The sequence below is a fragment of the Dermacentor andersoni genome, chromosome 11, assembly GCF_023375885.2.
Source record: "Dermacentor andersoni chromosome 11, qqDerAnde1_hic_scaffold, whole genome shotgun sequence".
In the NCBI taxonomy this organism is placed as follows: domain Eukaryota; kingdom Metazoa; phylum Arthropoda; class Arachnida; order Ixodida; family Ixodidae; genus Dermacentor; species Dermacentor andersoni.
The window spans coordinates 14,844,607-14,862,796 of record NC_092824.1 but is presented as its reverse complement, the minus strand read 5'-3'; the positions used below and the strand labels follow the sequence as shown (position 1 = coordinate 14,862,796).

The window sequence follows — 18,190 nt, the reverse complement described above, 5'->3', positions numbered from 1 at the left end:
AATGTTTGTGCACTCTTGATAGCCGTCAAGCAACAGTTTACTCTTGCATGTTTTCAGACTCTGCTTGCAGATGCCTCATGCCGACCCCGAAGACGAGGACGAGACCATCCTCGAGCCCGACCGGGACGGTTCCACAAACCAGCTGCCGCACTCACTTTGAAGGATGTGATCAGGAATGCCTCTTCGCCGCCCTCTGCATCAGGGATGGGCTACCCTGCCCAGTTCTCGCAGGCCCATACTGTTACAGGGCATGTCTCCTGAATGCCGAGTGCTTGGCACCCAAAATGCTGCCTGGGATTCTAGAATCACAGAGCACCGGTACCAGGGCACTAGTCCAACCATCAGTGCCAAGCAGCAGGTGGAGGTCACCTACTCATTGCTCTGTGGATATAGTCTTGTTGGCAGGTTCTAAACGTGCAACCCGGTGAGCTCACTCCAGAGCAGGGCATCGTGTGTTGCGCTATACCCTAAGAAAAAGTTTACATGCTTTAGGGCCTCTCTTGTCCCCAAAGCATAATCGTCACCCATCTTGCGTGCCTTTCTTTAATGCTGCGTGCATGGTAAATTATCCTGGCCCCGAACGGCATGTGCATTATTGGCGTGACGCAGCGTTCTTGTACAGGAAAGTAGCAAGCACAGAGTTTTCAAGAAAGGAAATGCAAGCAAGGCGCATGATAATTATTGTTTGGAAACAAGTATGCCCCAAAGAGTCCAAACTTCTTTTTGTTTGGAGTGTATCATCCAGGGCACAACTGTTGCACATTTGACACCGGGTGTGGAAAACCCCTGCAGTATCCATCCGCAGTATCAACTCAGGCATTCTGCAGCTCGAGCACAAGGTCGCAGGTTGGAATCCCGGTTGTGGCAGTCGCATTCTGAAGGGTGCGGAATGCAAGAACACTCTGGCACTTTGCTTTGCGTGCAAACGTTAAAGAAATCCAGGCAGTCTAAATTATTCTGGAGCTTGTTTGTCAAATTAATGTGGAACTTATTGCAGCCTGTCTTTTTCCTTTGGGACAAACCCTTTAATTTAATTTTTTTTATTGTGGAATCGCAGAATACTGTAAGAGTGATCTGGAAATATTAACCAGCCAGCATGTTGCCCAGCTACAGTATGAAACTTCCTTTGCTATATGGTGCTTCCTAAAAAGTGCATGAAATGGCAAGGCACCTCAGCTATTCAAACAAGACAGGTGAAGAGGGCGACTTGGAATTGGCCAGAAATGTGGCATTCTAGCCAGAAATGTTTTCATTCTAAACCTTTTTTTTAAATCATTACTGCATCGGTTTCAACAGTACTGTTAGGCACATGGCATCTGCGTTCCTTTGTATTTGCTAGGTACTCCTATTCTTTTAAGCACAAGTGACATTTAAAGCTTTCAAGCCACCGTACATGGCTAGGTCTTTTGCTGGACCATAAGGTGGTCTCTCTGTAGAACTTTTACCATGCCTGAGGCAGTGAAAGGGAATCCACAAGGTATACCACAGGCTTCTTAGAGTGGCGGTTCACTTCTGTTGCAAATCCTTGATACTACACATACATTTTAGAGCTTTAAACATGCACTGGAAACACTGCCATCACTGTCAATGTTTTGATGCAGAAGCAAGCCTTCTGAGCTTGATGACTCAATGAATTTATATCCATATTTTTGTGGTGAGCATGGCAATATGCTACTGGAAGCTGCCATTTCCCTTTTTGGCGGATGAATGGACTTGCTAGGCCCTCTAGGCAGCCATAGAGAGAAATTCTTAAATGTTAAAATGGAGCGGACAAGCCCAGCTTGTTACCGGCACTTTGAATGAGCCCCCAAACGCTTGAACACGTCAGACTCGTCCTTGGCATCTTTTGATAAAAAAATAATTGTAACCAAGAAAGACTCGTACACGGCGTTGAAAGGATTAAGAATGCAAAGAAATACATGGACAAATCAAGGAACTGTACGGGGTCTTTCCTTTTTTACTAACTGTTGTATTTCAGGAAGACGTAAATCCTACACAAAGAGATCCCCTGGCCTTTTCCCCATGGGTGTGTGAGTCGTTACTCTCGTCACAGTAACAGCAAGCTCCTGATTATGAAGCTATTAGACGAGGGGCTCAAATTAAGATGCGTCCCGTCCTAATTTGCACCCCTCGTCTAATAGCTATCTGTCAACCAACTAGCCCAACACGAAGTGCCACTTCTTGTGAAGCTTTCTGATTGCCTAGTCTATGAGCCTAGTGTTCCCTAACTTCATTGACAATTCTAGTTTTGCACTACCCTCCCTTGCTGTCGTCAGCACAGATGGTTGTTTGTTTACTTATTTCATGTTTGATGCAACAACTTGATATTCGGCGGTTTTTATGTGTAAATCGAGGACAAGAACATGTGAAATGGCAGACTATTTGTGAGCGAAAACCCATCGGCATTGATTACATTTAGCAACATTCCTAACCAGGTGCCCTATTTGATGTCTTTGTTTTTTGTTCTTATGCATCCATCATGGAAAAAGTAGTGTGAAAACACAGAAATGAGTCTTGGACATAGTGCAGGCTGTCACTCTCAACTGTCTGACTTAGTACTGCATTGGTTGCAGCATAAATGTGGGGAAAGAACAACAAAATGGATGAAATGCAAGAGTCGAGGAGTGCCAACTGCGAAAGCAGGGAGGAAACATCAGACAAAGGATGACCACTGTCAATTCCAGATGTGTAGGAAATGTCACTTTCATGCACTACCACGTGAGCGCGCCTTGTATGTTTCTCAGTTCCAAGCCCCATTTTTATTGTTTTCTTTTTATTCTCAATTATTTTTATTCTGTTTTTAATTATGGTCACCTACTAACTAGCTTGTCTTTGAATACGCTCTACTTACGTGTTTTGCATTAGACCCACTAGAGGGCAGCATAATATCGGCAACCGAGAACCACATCATCTTGGCTAAAGGGAAGAACCTGTAACAGCTGTTGCTGTTATAGATTACAGTACTTTAAATTTCTAGCTATGGCTCTGAGTAAACCATAAAATGCACAGGACTGGTAAATGGTGCTTTTTTTTTTTCTTTCCATCGCCCCTTCCTCGGAACTTGTGCTTCATATTTCTTAGCTGGTACTATGCGCACTTTCTGTCTTGAGGTTTTCTGACAATGCCCTCTTGCCTCTCTGCATCCTAACCGATCAGAAAAAGCGAGTACATAAAAAATTAATGCATGAAGTGTAGCATGACCACCATGTGTAGTACTGTATTTTCCGGTCTATAGCTTGCAACTGCCTCAAAACTGCAGTCTCTAAAAAAAAACGTGTGTAAGTCGCACCGGCGTACAAGATGCACCTGTTCATTTGGTACGCAATTTAAATAAGATACAGTGATGTTTCACTTCGCAAGCAATGATCTGGACACTCCAGGCGCACTTCCGCCGTCATGTTCACCGCATTGTTTCGCTTAAAGTCCAAGGGCGAGAAAATCATCCCCACGCGCCGTATGCTGTATGTGCGAGTGAAAGTGTGCAACGGTGAACCGAATAGCACACGAGAGAGGAAAGCGGGAAGGCAGTGCGAGAGGGAGGGGGGTGCGGCTTGTACTCCGGCAGCAACTGCGTAGCTTGCGCAGCGGCGTGTGCCATATCTTGAAAACGACCTGCAGATGGGATGACTTTGGAGTCAGTCTACTTGTGGCTGGCCTGCCGCCGCTTGCATTGCTGCTCCATCCAAACATGGCGCTCGGCAGCTCCATCACAAGAAGAACCCGGTACCTCCACAGTGCGCACACAACCCCTAGCAACTGCCAGAGCAGGTCAATTCAGCGTGCTTTATGTGGCCATAGCATCCAATCCGATTTTGATAGCAGTTCTTTCTGAAAAAAAAAGAAAGAAAGAAAACGTACATAAGTCGCACACTTCTATAAGACTCACCGACAAAAAATTCAGAAGAAACATGTGACATTTACACAAATTCAGAAAAAAAATTTACATATACAATGGAAAATACAGTACTAACCTGGGCATTTGTGGCGTCACATTTTGTGATGTTCACAGTGTAACAGTGGCAGCCTTTGAAGCAATGTCGAGGTCAAGCACATTATGGCTAGAGCACTGCTTGCTTGTGTGCATTGAGAAATAATGATGTAGCAGGATACTGTTTCCTGTGGTCTCGCCAACAAATACCAGATAACCTTTTGCTGCTTTTGAGATGACATCTTGATGTTTGAGTGCTCCTAAAGCTAACAGGAAAGCAAAGACTGCCAGCTTTTGATTCACCTTTTTCTGTCATGGACAGCTGTCAACATGTAGTGCAAGCCAGCTGACCTGATGGCTTTGTGAATGTGTGTGCTTATGTCAGAGAGTACCTGTTGCAGCATAGTGGCCAAAATAAGTTCCACACGGGGAGTCCTTTTGAGACACCAGCCTGATTGTGTTGCCTTTTGTGCGTAGCTGTCATGAGTTTTGATTCTGTGCTGTGGTCAGTGGAGCACCACGAATGTGTTTATTTGTTGTCAGCAAGCTGCCAAGGGCAGATCTGTTGGGCATGCCTTGTGGGTGAGCTTGTAGTGACTCTCATACAATGGGCTTAGGCTGAAACAAGTCTCTCTGCGAGAACGGTAGTGTAGCAGAATCGAAAGCTGCATGAGTTGATGTGGTTGCATGACGCCACGTGGCGCAGGAAACAATGGACAGATTACACGATGTGTTGCGCAGACAGGGAAGAGCAGAAGACGGAAGACATGGAATCTTCTCCGTCATATTGTGTGCCCCGTATGCGCTCCACATTACATAATGCAATATCAATTAAGCCCATTGGTCTATTCTTTTGAACAGATGAGAAAATGGGACCAATAAATGTGCACTACCAAGTAAAGTTTATTGAAGAACGCAAGATGCAGAGGAAAACAACAGCCAAAGTGCACATGTGGAATTAGTCAAATAAGGGCACTTTGGTGGTGGGGTGAAGAGTGGCGGGACGCGTGACACAATGTGGCTATATTAAACACAGCTCACACTGGCCAAGGCCTCTCCTAGACTTTACATACCCAAGAGCAACTGGCACTACTCTTTGGTACAGTCAAACCTCATTATAATGAAGTTGCATCTGGTGAGAAAGTTATTGGTCTGATATTTCTTATGAGCACATACTGCTTATATTCTGATAACGGTGAGAAACATATTTAATTTACTTTGTTATAACTGATAATTCATTACATCGGTGTTCGTTTTATTGAGCTCTGGCTGTACGTGCTTACTAAAGCTTCCCAAGACTAGTGAGTGGTTCTTTTTCGTAACCTTTGAGCTTTGAGCTCGTACACAGACAATCAAATGTCCTGCATGCTTGCGACTATGGCATGTGCCGAGGGCTCGGCTTCAGAAGGCTTGCATTACTTGGGCAACTGTGTTTGTTTTCTGACTACATTTTGTTGGCTGTTTGTTTGTTCTGTTTGTCTGTTTGTGAGTGACCTCCTCCTGCATGCTGTGATTTTAAGTGCATTCACTCACTGGAGTGTTTCTTAGTTTATGTTTTAATCCAGACATATCAGGTATCCACTTTTGTTCCTTGTTATTAGAGAGTTTTAGCTTGTCCGCAAACTTTTTACCATTTGCAGATTGCCCAATTACTGATGATGCAAACATGAGAAGCCGGGTTGGTGGCGCCACCTGGTGGCACAGATCTCAGCCGGACAAACATAGCCATTTTTGCAGTAACCAAGTGTGATCTACTTCGCTGCTGGTGTAAATTTATGGCAGCGGTGTAATCGTGACTTTTCTTTTTTTTTCTACGAGAACACTCGTGAAGCACAAAAATGCAAAAATGGCTTTGTGGTTCGATGAAGGAGCATAAGATGTTGCTACCGTATAACTCTCCAGTAAGCCAGTGAATCACAAAAGGTAAGAAGTTCTTGGACAGGCTAAAACGCTCTATTGTTAGGGGGTTAAGTGTTGCCGTGATTTGGTTACTGACTCTGCATAGGTGCAGGCGCCATGCAGCAGCAGCTGCAGTATTACTCAAAGTTTAGGTCGCCTTATTTATGGAAAGCCATTCAAGTGTATGCGCTGGTTGTGCATTGTTACTTGCTCCTTATTAGTCCTTTCTTTTAGGTTCTTCTGTGTCAATTTAAAAAACATTTTGAGATATCTGTATTTTTGTTTTTTAGAAAAATATTTTGCTTGCTTTTGTATAATTTCACCAAGTACCATAGGCACTTTTTATTTTTTATTCCGGAAGTGAACTCTTCTTCTGCACCCCTAAATAAGCCTCTCATGCTTGCTTTTCAAATAGCTACTGCTGGGTCACTGTCTTGCATTCAGCCTTTACATGGTGGCACTGCTGTTCAAACACTCCTTAAGAAGCACGATGAGAAATAACATGGATGCTCATAGCCAAACAGCGTAAGGCCACGTACTAAACCATTTAACAGCACCTGCAAGCACACATTTGCAGGCCTTTTGCACTGCTAGTCTTTCTTGCATAAGCACCGATCCCGAACTGTTGTCTCGACACAGTATGAAGACAAACACAGACTACAAAAGATTTAGTAATTGATGTTAATGTTTGGGCTCCTACATGCGAACCTTGATCACAATGAGATCGTTGTGTTTTCTTGCTGATGCATTGTGTTTCATCAGGCCATAATATCGACAGGTAACAGGAACGTGTGATTGCAAAAGAAAAGAATGCAGTAAACTTCTGTTAATTCAAATTCCGTTAATTTGATCCCGACCTAAGGTCTCGGCCAGCACCCATGCATTCCTATGACCCCCAATTTCAGTACTACTCAACACACGTAAGCCTGACCCCTATAGTGACCCCAACAGCGACCCCTTTAGTGGCAATGTCATCCCGGCGGAGCTTAGGGGACAGTGAATGCATCATCTCACATCAGTAAACACAAATCATTTCTCGTCCATTTTTGGCCCGTCCTAGACAGATGTTCAAGCAATAACTGTAGCTCACAGCGTTTGATTACGAAATTTGCCTGATTCTTAGGCATGCCTTTCTTTTTTAAAGAAAATTGGGCCAAAACTTACCTGCACAGTGCAATCGAGCATAATATCAAAACTGCCTTAGCAACGGTTGCATGCTTTACCGCATAACGTTGGTGTATTGCGGCGTAGCTGATGTTTAAATAAAACGTGTGTCAAAGCTGATTTTAGAAAACTGGCTGTCTTTGTGCAACGATCTTTCTTCCAAGAAAATCTGGTGCATGTTAGATTTGTTATTCCTACATTACTTAACTATTTTAATTCCTAGAAAGTGCATGCACGTTCGATTTGGGGGCGTGGTAGAATAGGGCAAATACTGCCACATGAACCAGCGGTGTTTTTTTTTTAATTTTGTTTAATTTCACCCGTCGAATAATTCAATCAGTTTCGTTGGTCGCATCAGGGTCAAATTAATGGCAGTCAACTGTATAATCATGCATCTTTATGTAGAGCCTGCTACACATTTAAACTGTGACGGGCATTCTCAACGGAAATGATGGTAATTTACCACCCATATATGCTAAGCATCTCGGCCACATTATGTGGCATACTTAATCTACTTTTTTGTTTCTTTTAATTATGTTGTGAACAATGCTCCCGTGTGGAAGCCATAATGTTAAGCTCACTAAATCTTTTGTTGTCGGCGTTTGTAATCATCTTTCATCACATTCTTTCCCAACCTGATGGGGTTCCATCATACGATTGATTTAAACGTGTTGCGTCTGGGGGTGCACACTCAGCAGATTTATTAATGAGCTGGCGCATTGTCATTTGCTCCAGAGCGCTTCCGATCGTTGTCATCACAGGCCTAATGAAACCTTCTCTGGAACATCCTTTTCCCAAGCAGTCCCTGCACCTGTGCCTTCTCTACCTACATCAGTGAGCTTAGTAAGCCCATCAGTCCATCTTATTTGAGAGAAAGCATAGGAGGGATGACAGGCACTGGTAAGATATCGATCTCGATCGTCAAGTTAGTTGTATCCACTGATAAAATTGCTGACTCAGTAAACATCTCTCATCTCGCCGCACTTGGCACGACTGAATATTCATCAAAGAAAGCATTTATCCAATGTTTTGGGCACCACAAGACAATTTATTACTGAGCGGTCTACACAAGAGAATGCAGGACATCTGAACAATGTTATCTATTTGTGATGGGTGTGACACCAAAAAAATTGGCAACAGTTCCCTATTGCAACAACTGCCTTTGACAAAAGACTGGTTGGAAGAAAAGACAAGCTTTATTTATTTATCATTTTACACCGCAGTCGACTTGCAATAACTTGGACCCTGGTGCTTACAAATGTCACGGATTTAATCAGGGTTTCATATCCTTAATCCACTTTGAAGTCACTTTGTACTGACAATTAAGGCAGTCAATTCAAGCATCTAGAGCCAGAGTGACACAATTCAGTGTAATTGATGAGATAACATTTATAAGGGACGTAGTAAACTCTATATGGCACAGCTTTACAGAAATGTAATTTTAGAGAAGTGGACCAGAAGAAAGCAGCTTAAGGTCAAACGGAAGGTGTGGAGTTTGGCACATCTCCCTTTTGACTGCCAAATTAATTTTTTTAAAAAGCATTCTCAAAATACAGATTTTTTTAATGCTTGATGAATCAGCTGATAAATAAATGCCAGAAACATATTCAGAATTATATATTCATTTAGAGAACACACATCAAAAATATTTTTAATGCTAAATAAAGTTGACTTCATTGCACAGCTTGAAGCTGCCTTTTTTAGCACCAATAAAGAAAAAAAATATGGAACATCCCAAACACGACTTCTATGCCCTGTGAGAGTTCATTGCCATGCGGGATCACATTTAGTCTTTAGGAAGGCCTCACTTAATGTGGCCTCACTTATTGTGTCCCGAAATGACAGCAGCGACGCCTTTTTTTCTTTTGCAAACTTTAAAAAGGCCTCTGTTGAGATTTCATATTGTGAAGTGTGTCTTCAAAGAGGGCTCGCGACGTTTAATGCAGACAGCTGGCTCCCGAAAAACACGGCGGTGGGACCTGGCTATCGAGCGGGCGGGGGTAGCATGCACACTTCTTCCTTCTTGTTGTTCTTGCCTCTTCTTTTGCACTGTGCCTACTACTGCAGGTGGCAATATGTTTTTCGGAACTGTCTACGACAGAAAAACAGAACTAGGTGTGTGGACGCACCAAGATTGTCCTTGCTGTGATAAATTGGTACTTTTTATTGTGGACTCGCCCAGCTCATCTATAGGAGGTTAAAGGTTAAGAAAAGATAACCGGCCAAGGACAGCAGACCTTTAGGTGGTGTGGCACACAGAGTTACCTACAAAAATTACTAGCTTGAACTGTGCTGCTAGTGTTTGCAGTAGCCGCAAAGCACGGTGTTTTAGCCAGCATGGGTACTATGGGGATTTGCTTAAACATCCTCCTCCTGGCTTCAAACAGCTTTATCACTTTGCAGGTCGATCACTTTCAACAAAATATATTGCATTATAAATGCAACAATTCACAATGATTATGTGTGTGTGCAAATATTAATTGGCTTTGTGCATTTCGGAAAATACGGTTGCTTGGGGAATTTGGAAAGATATGGTGGAATAAATGTTTCAACAAGAACATCTGGAGCCATGAGCTCAAAGATTAGACAAATCCATGCACTGCCGTGACAGCTGGACCAGCACCAGAGTCCCCCAGTGATTTTTGTAGGAAATTCCATGGTGAGGTGAGATTAGAACATCTTCAGTCATACGACTCTCTTGACTAATGAAACATGAGGAGTCTTTCATTTTGCAGTGGACATGAATCAGGCCAGCGATGATGAATTGCGAAGCATTATTCTGGAACAGATGTGTGCCTTCGCTGCTCTTGACTGCAATATTAATTTTAGGGATTGCACTGAGCTCTCGCTGTTTGTTGTGCTATGTTCTCTGCTTGCTGTTTTACTAGGTCTTTCGTTATCTGTATTGTTGTGCTGCATGTAACAACTGTGATGACCAGCTCATGAAGCGCCGGATGTATTGAGGAACCGAACAACACATGAGCTGATTGCAAAGGCGGGTGTGTTGGAAAGGGAAACGAGTTTTCTTTTGAGTTTTTCCTCCGAGAGAAATATTGATGCCAGAATGGCGAATGGTCTTTCCTTAAACTACTTCTTGCTCTTTTTTTTTTAGGCCAGGCTTGCCAAATCAGTCTTGCCCTCGTGTGAAATTTTGTGATTCTCTTTTGTTTAGTGTTATTTTATAAAATGGGTGACTCATGCAGCTCTAAGCCCATCTAGAAATGCCTATTCTGGTAGTTTTTATCTAGTCCTTGCTTTTCTTGGATATACACTTGCGCATTTTTTTAATTATTATTATTTCTTTGTTACCCTTTGGGCTGATGCACTGTGGCACATTTTAATCATTTTTACCTGCTTCTGCCTTCAATTGAGAAGGTTGTTGATTGAATAGCTAGCAATTTGGTGCTGGCTTAAATGAAGCCTTAAGTATAACCACTGTTGCAAAATGTAGCTGTGAATAAATGTACACGGAGTTATGTTTTATAACAGAGTGCTGCTTGTGAGCCACAACTGTTGACTGTGAGTTTGCCTTCTTGCCTGCACTCAAGTAACAGCCTGTATTATTGGTTGTTAAAGAAGCTTTTATTTTTGGCTCTGTAATAAAGGGTGATCTCTGCAACGAAGCTCCCTTCTCTCCTTTGTGTGTCAATTTAACTAAACTTGTCTTCTACCTTAATTGAAGTTGCATTAGACAAAACGGTGGCCATCTTGGTTCACAATTGCTAAGACATTTTGTAGGCTTGCTTCCCCAAGTCGACAATGTACAGTCAACCGCGAAAGCTTGTGGACCACAGTATCAGAGAAAATTTTATATTTCTATGCAGTTTCTGAGCAAAGCCAAAAAAAAACCCATAAACAACACTATGTTGTTTGTGTATAGTTACTACTGGTATGAACTGGAAGTTCTAATACCAGAGGACATTCAGAGGCCTCAAAGATATTCAGAACCTGTGGTCTGTAAACTTTTTCAGTTGACTGCACCTTGTTGTACACGAGGTTACACAACATACCTTTTCTTTTCTAGCCTCTATTTTACAACAAAGAAAGGCATACAGTACCTAATCATGTGCAATAAAAACATGGTGGACTTTCAAAAAAAAAAAAAGTGCTATTATTGCAGCTTCTCCATCCCTGAAAGTACCTTTTCCTGTAGGTTGCGTGGAAGTACAGTGTTGTACACATGGCTAAGCTGCAGGTGGGGCACTTTTTTAATGTGAAGGCATCTGGAGGCATGTGCAACAACAGAAATTAATAGTTGAAGCTTTTTTCTGGACCAGTTCAGCTCTTCTAGCGTACAAGAAAAGTAAAAAAATGGCTCATGGTCTCAAGCCCTGTGAATTCTGCAATAGTACTGCACGTGCAGCTGTATGTGTGCGTGAGAGGACTTAGCATATCCCAGGGGGTATTGAATATGTTGAACTCCTGTGTTTCCTGAATATCAAAATGGCGAGATCACACCACCTTATAAAATGGCACATATCTTGCACAGAAACTCGTTTCCTTGAAATTAGCGAATTGCAGTGCACATGTTAAACATATGCCATTACAAAGCATAGCCTTGGCTCTCAGCTTCATTTCTTCCTTCACTTTCACATGTTATCTCTCTCATCAATTGTGCGCCAAACGAGAGTTCCTGTAACATCCTGATAAAATAATACGATTTTGGACCAAAGTGCACCAAAATTAGCGCCTGTGCAATATGTGTGTGGGCGCAGTAGTCTGGCAGATGTGCATAGCCCATGACTAAAGTGGCTCAATGAATTGAACCACGTTATCTACAGTATATGTCGGCGGCTGATTATTCAGGCTTGATGGTGACTGCTTAAATGACCGAATAATCGTGAGTCCGACATATCCAAAATCACCAGAAAACAAGTGGCTTTATTCCACGAGTGGCTAAAAAAGGTGTGTCGTATTCTTCAATTACCATTTTCAGAAATATGTTCGCTTTTGTGGGATTTTGTGTCACCAGCATCAGACGCATCTGCATCTGCGAGCGACGGCATATGATAAGAGATACAGGCTGACCAGTGGACGTATTCTACGCAGTGTGACCAGGTCCAAAAAGGGAAAAGTAGCCAGGAAATCGCGAAAAATAGTCATAAAAGTAGCCAGCTCATTACAGGTGCTTAAAAGGTAGTAAAAAATGTCGCCATGATGCCACCATGGCGAACAACTTAAGGGGAAAACATTGCAGTAGCCAATTATGAACTGCTCCTTTCGGATCTGTTATGTTTAGTGTGCTTCGACTTATTTAAAATGCGACTTCAGAGGTCGAGTTAGAACTGGTAGCTCTGCATTCGTATTCAGGAATTGTTATCCCTGTATAAATTATTAAGGTAAACATAAGTGGTTCTCACTGAGCTCTAGTACCAGCAAATATGTTGTGTGTACAATTCTCGCTGTTTAGTCATTCATCAATATATCCCTGTGCCATATCTCAACTTTGCAAGGGAATATCATATACTAGTCAGGATTTCTTATGACTTAAGAAAAGTGTTTTGCTAGTAATTTTATAGCTGTACATTGATATGTTCTCACATGCCTTTACTCAATTTCATCATGGCACCGTAATAAAACTTCTGTTCCCACCTTATAATTTTGTGAGGAATCGCCTATAAGAGGAGACCTTCCATGGAATGGAGCCACAAGGTGTTCTTGTTGAGGGAATTTCGTCAGTTGCAAGATGGAGGTTGCATCCTCCCTTCCAAATAGACAAAGTCAGGATGGTCGTTCCACTTCGTGTGTGGCATAAGAGGCATAGTACAGCGAATTGTACCATTTATTTGTTATGCTTTGTCTGGTTTGTTTGTAGTTCTTGTAGAAGAATGTTGATTTTAAAGTAGCCAGAAAGTAGCCAACCATGAAAATTTTCCTGCCACAAGCCTTCAAAAGTAGCCAGTTTGGCGTGCAGTAGCCAAACCTGGCAACCCTGATTCTGCAACAATCACGTTTGGTGACTGTGTTGCTTCGGCAATAGTATTGCCCTCAGGCACACGTTGATTGGCTGGTTGAGCAAAATCGGAGGAGGTAGTGCTCAACCAGCCAAGCAGCTCGTCCGTTTTGCTAAAACAGCCAATCGGCATGCGCCAATGGTGAAGGCATGGCCAAGGCGACAGTATTGCCGAAAGTCATGGTCGCAGAATACATCCCCAGATCGTAGGTAAGCATACGTGCATGCAGCAATGCATTGACAAATGTCGGCTTTATATTTTGGACGATCGCTTGCGTGACATTTCGTCTGATTGGCACGAGACATTGACAGACGATAGCCTTCCTGACACAGTGCCTTGTCATGCAGTTGCCCCAGATAGTTGAAAATACAGTCAGTGCATGCATCGAATGCACTTTGTAGCAATGCCTTTTCCGGTGCCACTCCTTTTTGTGCTTTGTCATTGGTAAGAGTGGCGCTCCGCCTCCGTTTTCAACGGTACAGCCGGCCGTGAATGGTAGATGATAAGGGCGGCATATAGAATCAAGCCATGCAGTGCTACAAAATTGCAGCCCAGAGGTCGACCGCGCTATCATTGCCGAATGGCAGCCGCTTTATCTTTAGCAACAGCCATTGTCCTCGTCGGTGCAGGTATTGGAGGTACCTCCGAAGTACCAGCTGTTAAACAACTTGGAAGTAGTACCATGCCACTATTTAACGCATGAATGAACAAACGCTGGACACATGGAACCAGCACTGCGGGACTCACGAATGGCTTGCTGGGATTCCGTTATATTACGGTATGGGTGCAGTCTGTGCTTGATTAACTGGGCTTTGCTAGTTTCGGTTTCGAGGGGTTATCAGCAACATGGTCGAATACCTTGCCGTGGTGATACCAGCTGCGTATCAAAGCCAAAATATCACTATTGACGCTCAACTCGATAGTCAAATTAGCATGCAATCGTGCAGGCGGAGTGCGAATTATTGAACCGCATTCCTTAAACGGCCCCTCACCAGGCCTCATAGTAAATTTTGGTCACACGCTGCAGGTTGTTACATGTCCTCTAGGGAGCGTTCAGGCGAAAAAAAATTTCAAATCGGCTCATTAATAGCCGAGATAGAAATATTTCAGTGCCATGAACCTATGATTTCAGCAGGCGGGCTCTACTGCCAAGCAAGACGCTCTCTCCACTCGCCCTGTCTAGCCTCCGCAAGCGAAATTCCTTCTCTGCGTTCTCCCATACCGGACCTCGAGGATCGCGTGACGCATATGTCACAGGCCCCGCATTCTCCTCTATTTTTTTTTTTGGCGCTGCGCACTTCCGGCGACAGCATTGCACGCGAGCGGTTGTGATGTCTCGTTTTGTGCAGCACATGATTTTGCGTGCTGTGCACAGGGACACATGACCAGTGGTATAATTCAATGCTACACGAATACTGAAGCAGGCACAAGCAGACCGCCGAGCATGATCGCGCACTGGAACGTGGTAGAAAATGGCACAGCTTCGATACCTGCACACGTGACTGCAAAACCGTAGGAACAAGCAGGCTAAGCAGAAGCACATCTCTCCTGCTTTGGTGCGAAGTAAAACAAAAAACACAGGCATTCTGTTTGTGTGTTTTATTATTTCTCTAAACCTCAGTTTGTCAATTCAAGCAACAGATCACACAAATAACAGATGGTGCTTTGAATAATTCTCAAACTTATGTGTTGCCACGAGCGACGTCACACTGCGGACCCGAGTACATAGGCGCTGGGACACGAGGAGAAAGGAAAACACGTTCGGATTGAAATTTCAGACCTTTCCGTGGCGCGTAACAATATAATTTCTTGCAAATACGATCGTTGCCGCGCATTGTATGCTCTGCGCTTGTCAGCTCAAACTGGCCAGACTTGGTGATGGGCCCTCTAAGGTGTCCGAAATTTTGGCGGTACTTATGGGTCAGTGAAGGTGCCCCAAAGTAATCGGAGTAATCAAGCTTGCCTGAATTGCTTGTGTCCGAATAATCAGTCGGCGTCAGTTGGGAATCAGCCAGTTGCTGAGCAGAGGTTTCAGCTTTATGAGGAAAAGCACACCATTGAAAAGTGCATGGTTTCTAAAGCAATCCTTGAGCGTTACCAGGAGCCCATCAAGGCCGGCCTGGCTCAGAAGAGGTTGACATTGAGTCTGTCCCAGTGTTTCTTGCTGATGCTAGCTCTAGCCTTGCTGAAAATATGGCTAAGCTGGCAGCTCTCAATAAACAATTCATATGATGCAAAAGGCGACATCCAAGCAGCTTCGCATAATTTGAAATAAACTAATTACAGCACGCTGTGTGAACAAGCTTGTTGTCTTAAATTAAAGGGATACCCAAATTTCAGTTTCTAGTTTATTGCATTTAGAGGCAGGTCAACATTGTTTTACAGCGAGCAAATAATTTCTTGAATAACGCTTGTCAAGTTTAAGTCTTTGAAATAGCCTGTCTAGCAGTTGGCATCCATTTGCGACAAAGTGCACCAAAATCTTTATTTGGGGGCTCCAAACTGCTTAAAAATTAACATTTTGCTGCTCCGAAAATTGCTCCAAATATCAGTTTGTCAGTGGCACCCCTGAGCACCTATGCCAAAATTATTCCGTACTTGAATTGAAGCAAGAGTACCTTGATTTGGGCGAGTTGGTTCATCTCGACCGTGTTTTTGAATCAGTACTGAGGACTAAAAGTACACACACAGCAGGACAGGTGTTGAATGTGAAACAGTTGAAGTGTATTATATGAGCAAAGCAGTTGATAACTGTGCCAGCTTTGCTTGTTTGGTGCTGCATGAAAAAGAGGTGTCATTTCTTTCCAGGTATATCGGTAGACATGTGAATTCATTGAATTGTGTACTCTTTCGGATGATGCATGCCTGATGCACCAATGTGTATAAAATGACCGTTCATTTGAAATAAACTCTAGTTGGAAGTCAAGTGCACCGTCCTTTCGTATGTGTACTTTTCATCCTCGTCCTTAAGCTGTTTTAAGAACACTGCTAAGTTGAAGTTGACATTCACTCCTCAAACATTAAAGCTCTCTGCGGTGTTTCTTCGACGGGGCGGCTGGATGCAGTACCTACAGTGTGAGGCCTAATGGTTGGGACGCGAAACACCGCAGAAGAAGAGACGAACTGCTCACCACCAATGCCTGCGTTGCCCTGGTTCATTGGCAATTTGTCTGCTCTACAGCTTTGCGTGGCAACATCTCCACCAAGACCTACTCTTCTGCAAACGATCGAGCCTTGTTTCGGAGTTGCTTGAAGAGCCGAGTCTTTTCTTCATTGCACACAGCATTTGTTTGACCTCTTCAAATGGCGTAGTTGAACATAGCTGAGCATAGCTGAAACATTCAGAATCAGAATCAGTTTTATTGTGATGATTAGAAAGATCACACTATGCTAATATACAGAAAGAGTTCCCAAAGTCAAAGACTGCAATGAGACCTCCTGATATGGGACCATTTCCATTTAGTGCTGTGTGTCTGCTACTTGCCTGGTGAGAATGGTACGCGATGCTAAGACTAGCCCAGTGTTCCAACACACAGCTGCATAGAAATCAAATGCACACAAGATTCACAATGTTTTTGTTAAGAATTCTATGTGTCAAAATGCACACAAGTGTACACAAAATGATAGTCGTCACTCTTGTCCATCAAAATTACACCATAAATGGGTGCAAAAATTTTTAAGTGCCTTTCATTTAGGTGGATCAAATATCTATTGTGAGATTCATGTTCCATGGTAAAGCGAGGAGGGAGGGGGGATGCTCTTTCCATCATGCTCTTATCATGAGCATGTGAATCAATGTTCCATGCCCTTGTATTAGTGAAATATTTTCCATGCTGTCTGGTCTGATGGAGATAGCCTGTGCAGTGCAGTCTAAAAATGAGGATAACCAGACCAACTGAGAGCACCTATGTTTGTTTATTAGGAAATATGTGAATCCAACCAACCATAAAGCAAAAAAATATATATATATACTGAAAGATAAAATGAGACATTGTCGTGAAAAGAAAAAAGTAAACGAATATTTCTTGTTTTCATTGATTGCATTTTCTACTGGCTTTGTATAATCGACAAGAAAAGCATGACAAAAGCTTGTACCCCAAAGTGTACTTTGATCCATGGCTGCTTTTTCCCTAAGGAATAAAATAAAACTCTTTACTCTAGCATGCATGTTGAGTACCTAAGTTCTTTGTGTGCCTTCAGTTACCCTGAAAATTTCTAATTGCAAAATTTGTTTGAAAGAAATTAGGGCTGCAAAATAAAAGACTTGCAGGAGGTAGCTTCTCCGGATACAGGCATACAGCACAATGCGAGATGATCTGTAGAAGAAGAATCTGACAAAAAAGGATGTCGCAGATTTTGCAGGAGGGTTTTAAGATGGGTTAATTGCTTTACATTCAACACGTCAAATGAAGCGAACAAAGTGTCCTGTTCGTTCTCTGTTTGCCATGTTGAAGATATTGCAGCATTGATCAGAATGAAGCGCAAGGGAAACAACAGCATTTGGCATTCCAGCTAGGTCTCCTAAATCTTAGCAGGATGACATAAATTGTTGGGCTTGTATCACATGACACAGTGTCCTGCTCACCAAAAGAACAACATTAGGCCAGACGGGCACATGTATATTGGCCTAGGACCAAGAGACCATCGCAACCTATTAAACACTGCAGTATACTTAGCTTCCCACTTGGCTTCACCCAGCAGCAACAGCCTGTTTGTACAGCTGTTTTTGTAATGACAGTTCCATGATTTTGGAGCGCAAAGATTGGCATGCATGTTAACATATTGAGGATGACCACATGAACAAAAGATTAAGCTAACAGACTAGAGAGAAGTAAGGCATCGCAGAAATTAAGCTCTCTCTCTCTATTTTTTTACTATGCTGCACAATTAAAAATGAATGATGTTTCGACAGTCCGCAATACCCTTAAGTTTTTGAAAAGAAGAAAGAACTAAATTTTTCCCACTGCAGTGGAAACTAAAGCCAGAGTGTGCACATGTAATGTACACCACAATGACAGCCTTCTCTTAGTCCACTTCCTCAGGTATCTGTACGCACATATTTAAACCTCTGCTAGGGTTCTTGCGAGTGGCACACACGTTACTAGGGTTTTAGCCAGTGTCGCATGCATTCATGGCATCACAGAGTACATGATCTTTGGAGCAGGCAAATAAACACAGTATGCTACTTCAAGACATTGTAAGGCTCTCGGAGTCAAGACCATGTCAATGTCATGAGCAAAAGGAA

General features: G+C 42.9%; 1 protein-coding gene and 1 long non-coding RNA gene across 3 annotated transcripts in view; one reads left to right on the top strand and one right to left on the bottom strand.

Annotated features, from left to right (window-relative positions):
- The window catches only part of LOC126517592 (proton-coupled folate transporter-like), a 137,201-nt gene extending 126,589 nt beyond the window's left edge, over positions 1 to 10,612 (top strand). For both annotated transcript variants that reach the window (XM_055064227.2, XM_055064228.2), the window contains exon 8: positions 58 to 10,612. In XM_055064227.2, coding sequence (XP_054920202.1) covers positions 58 to 160 — 103 coding nt within the window. In that variant the 3' untranslated portion in view covers positions 161 to 10,612. The remainder of the gene's footprint in view (positions 1 to 57) is intronic.
- Positions 3,382 to 17,927, bottom strand: LOC140214020 (uncharacterized). The gene is made up of 2 exons (XR_011890912.1): positions 16,077 to 17,927; positions 3,382 to 3,828 (listed from the first exon to the last, which is right to left on the bottom strand). It is a non-coding gene; the product is annotated as an uncharacterized lncRNA (long non-coding RNA).
- Positions 17,928 to 18,190: the final 263 nt, after the last annotated feature.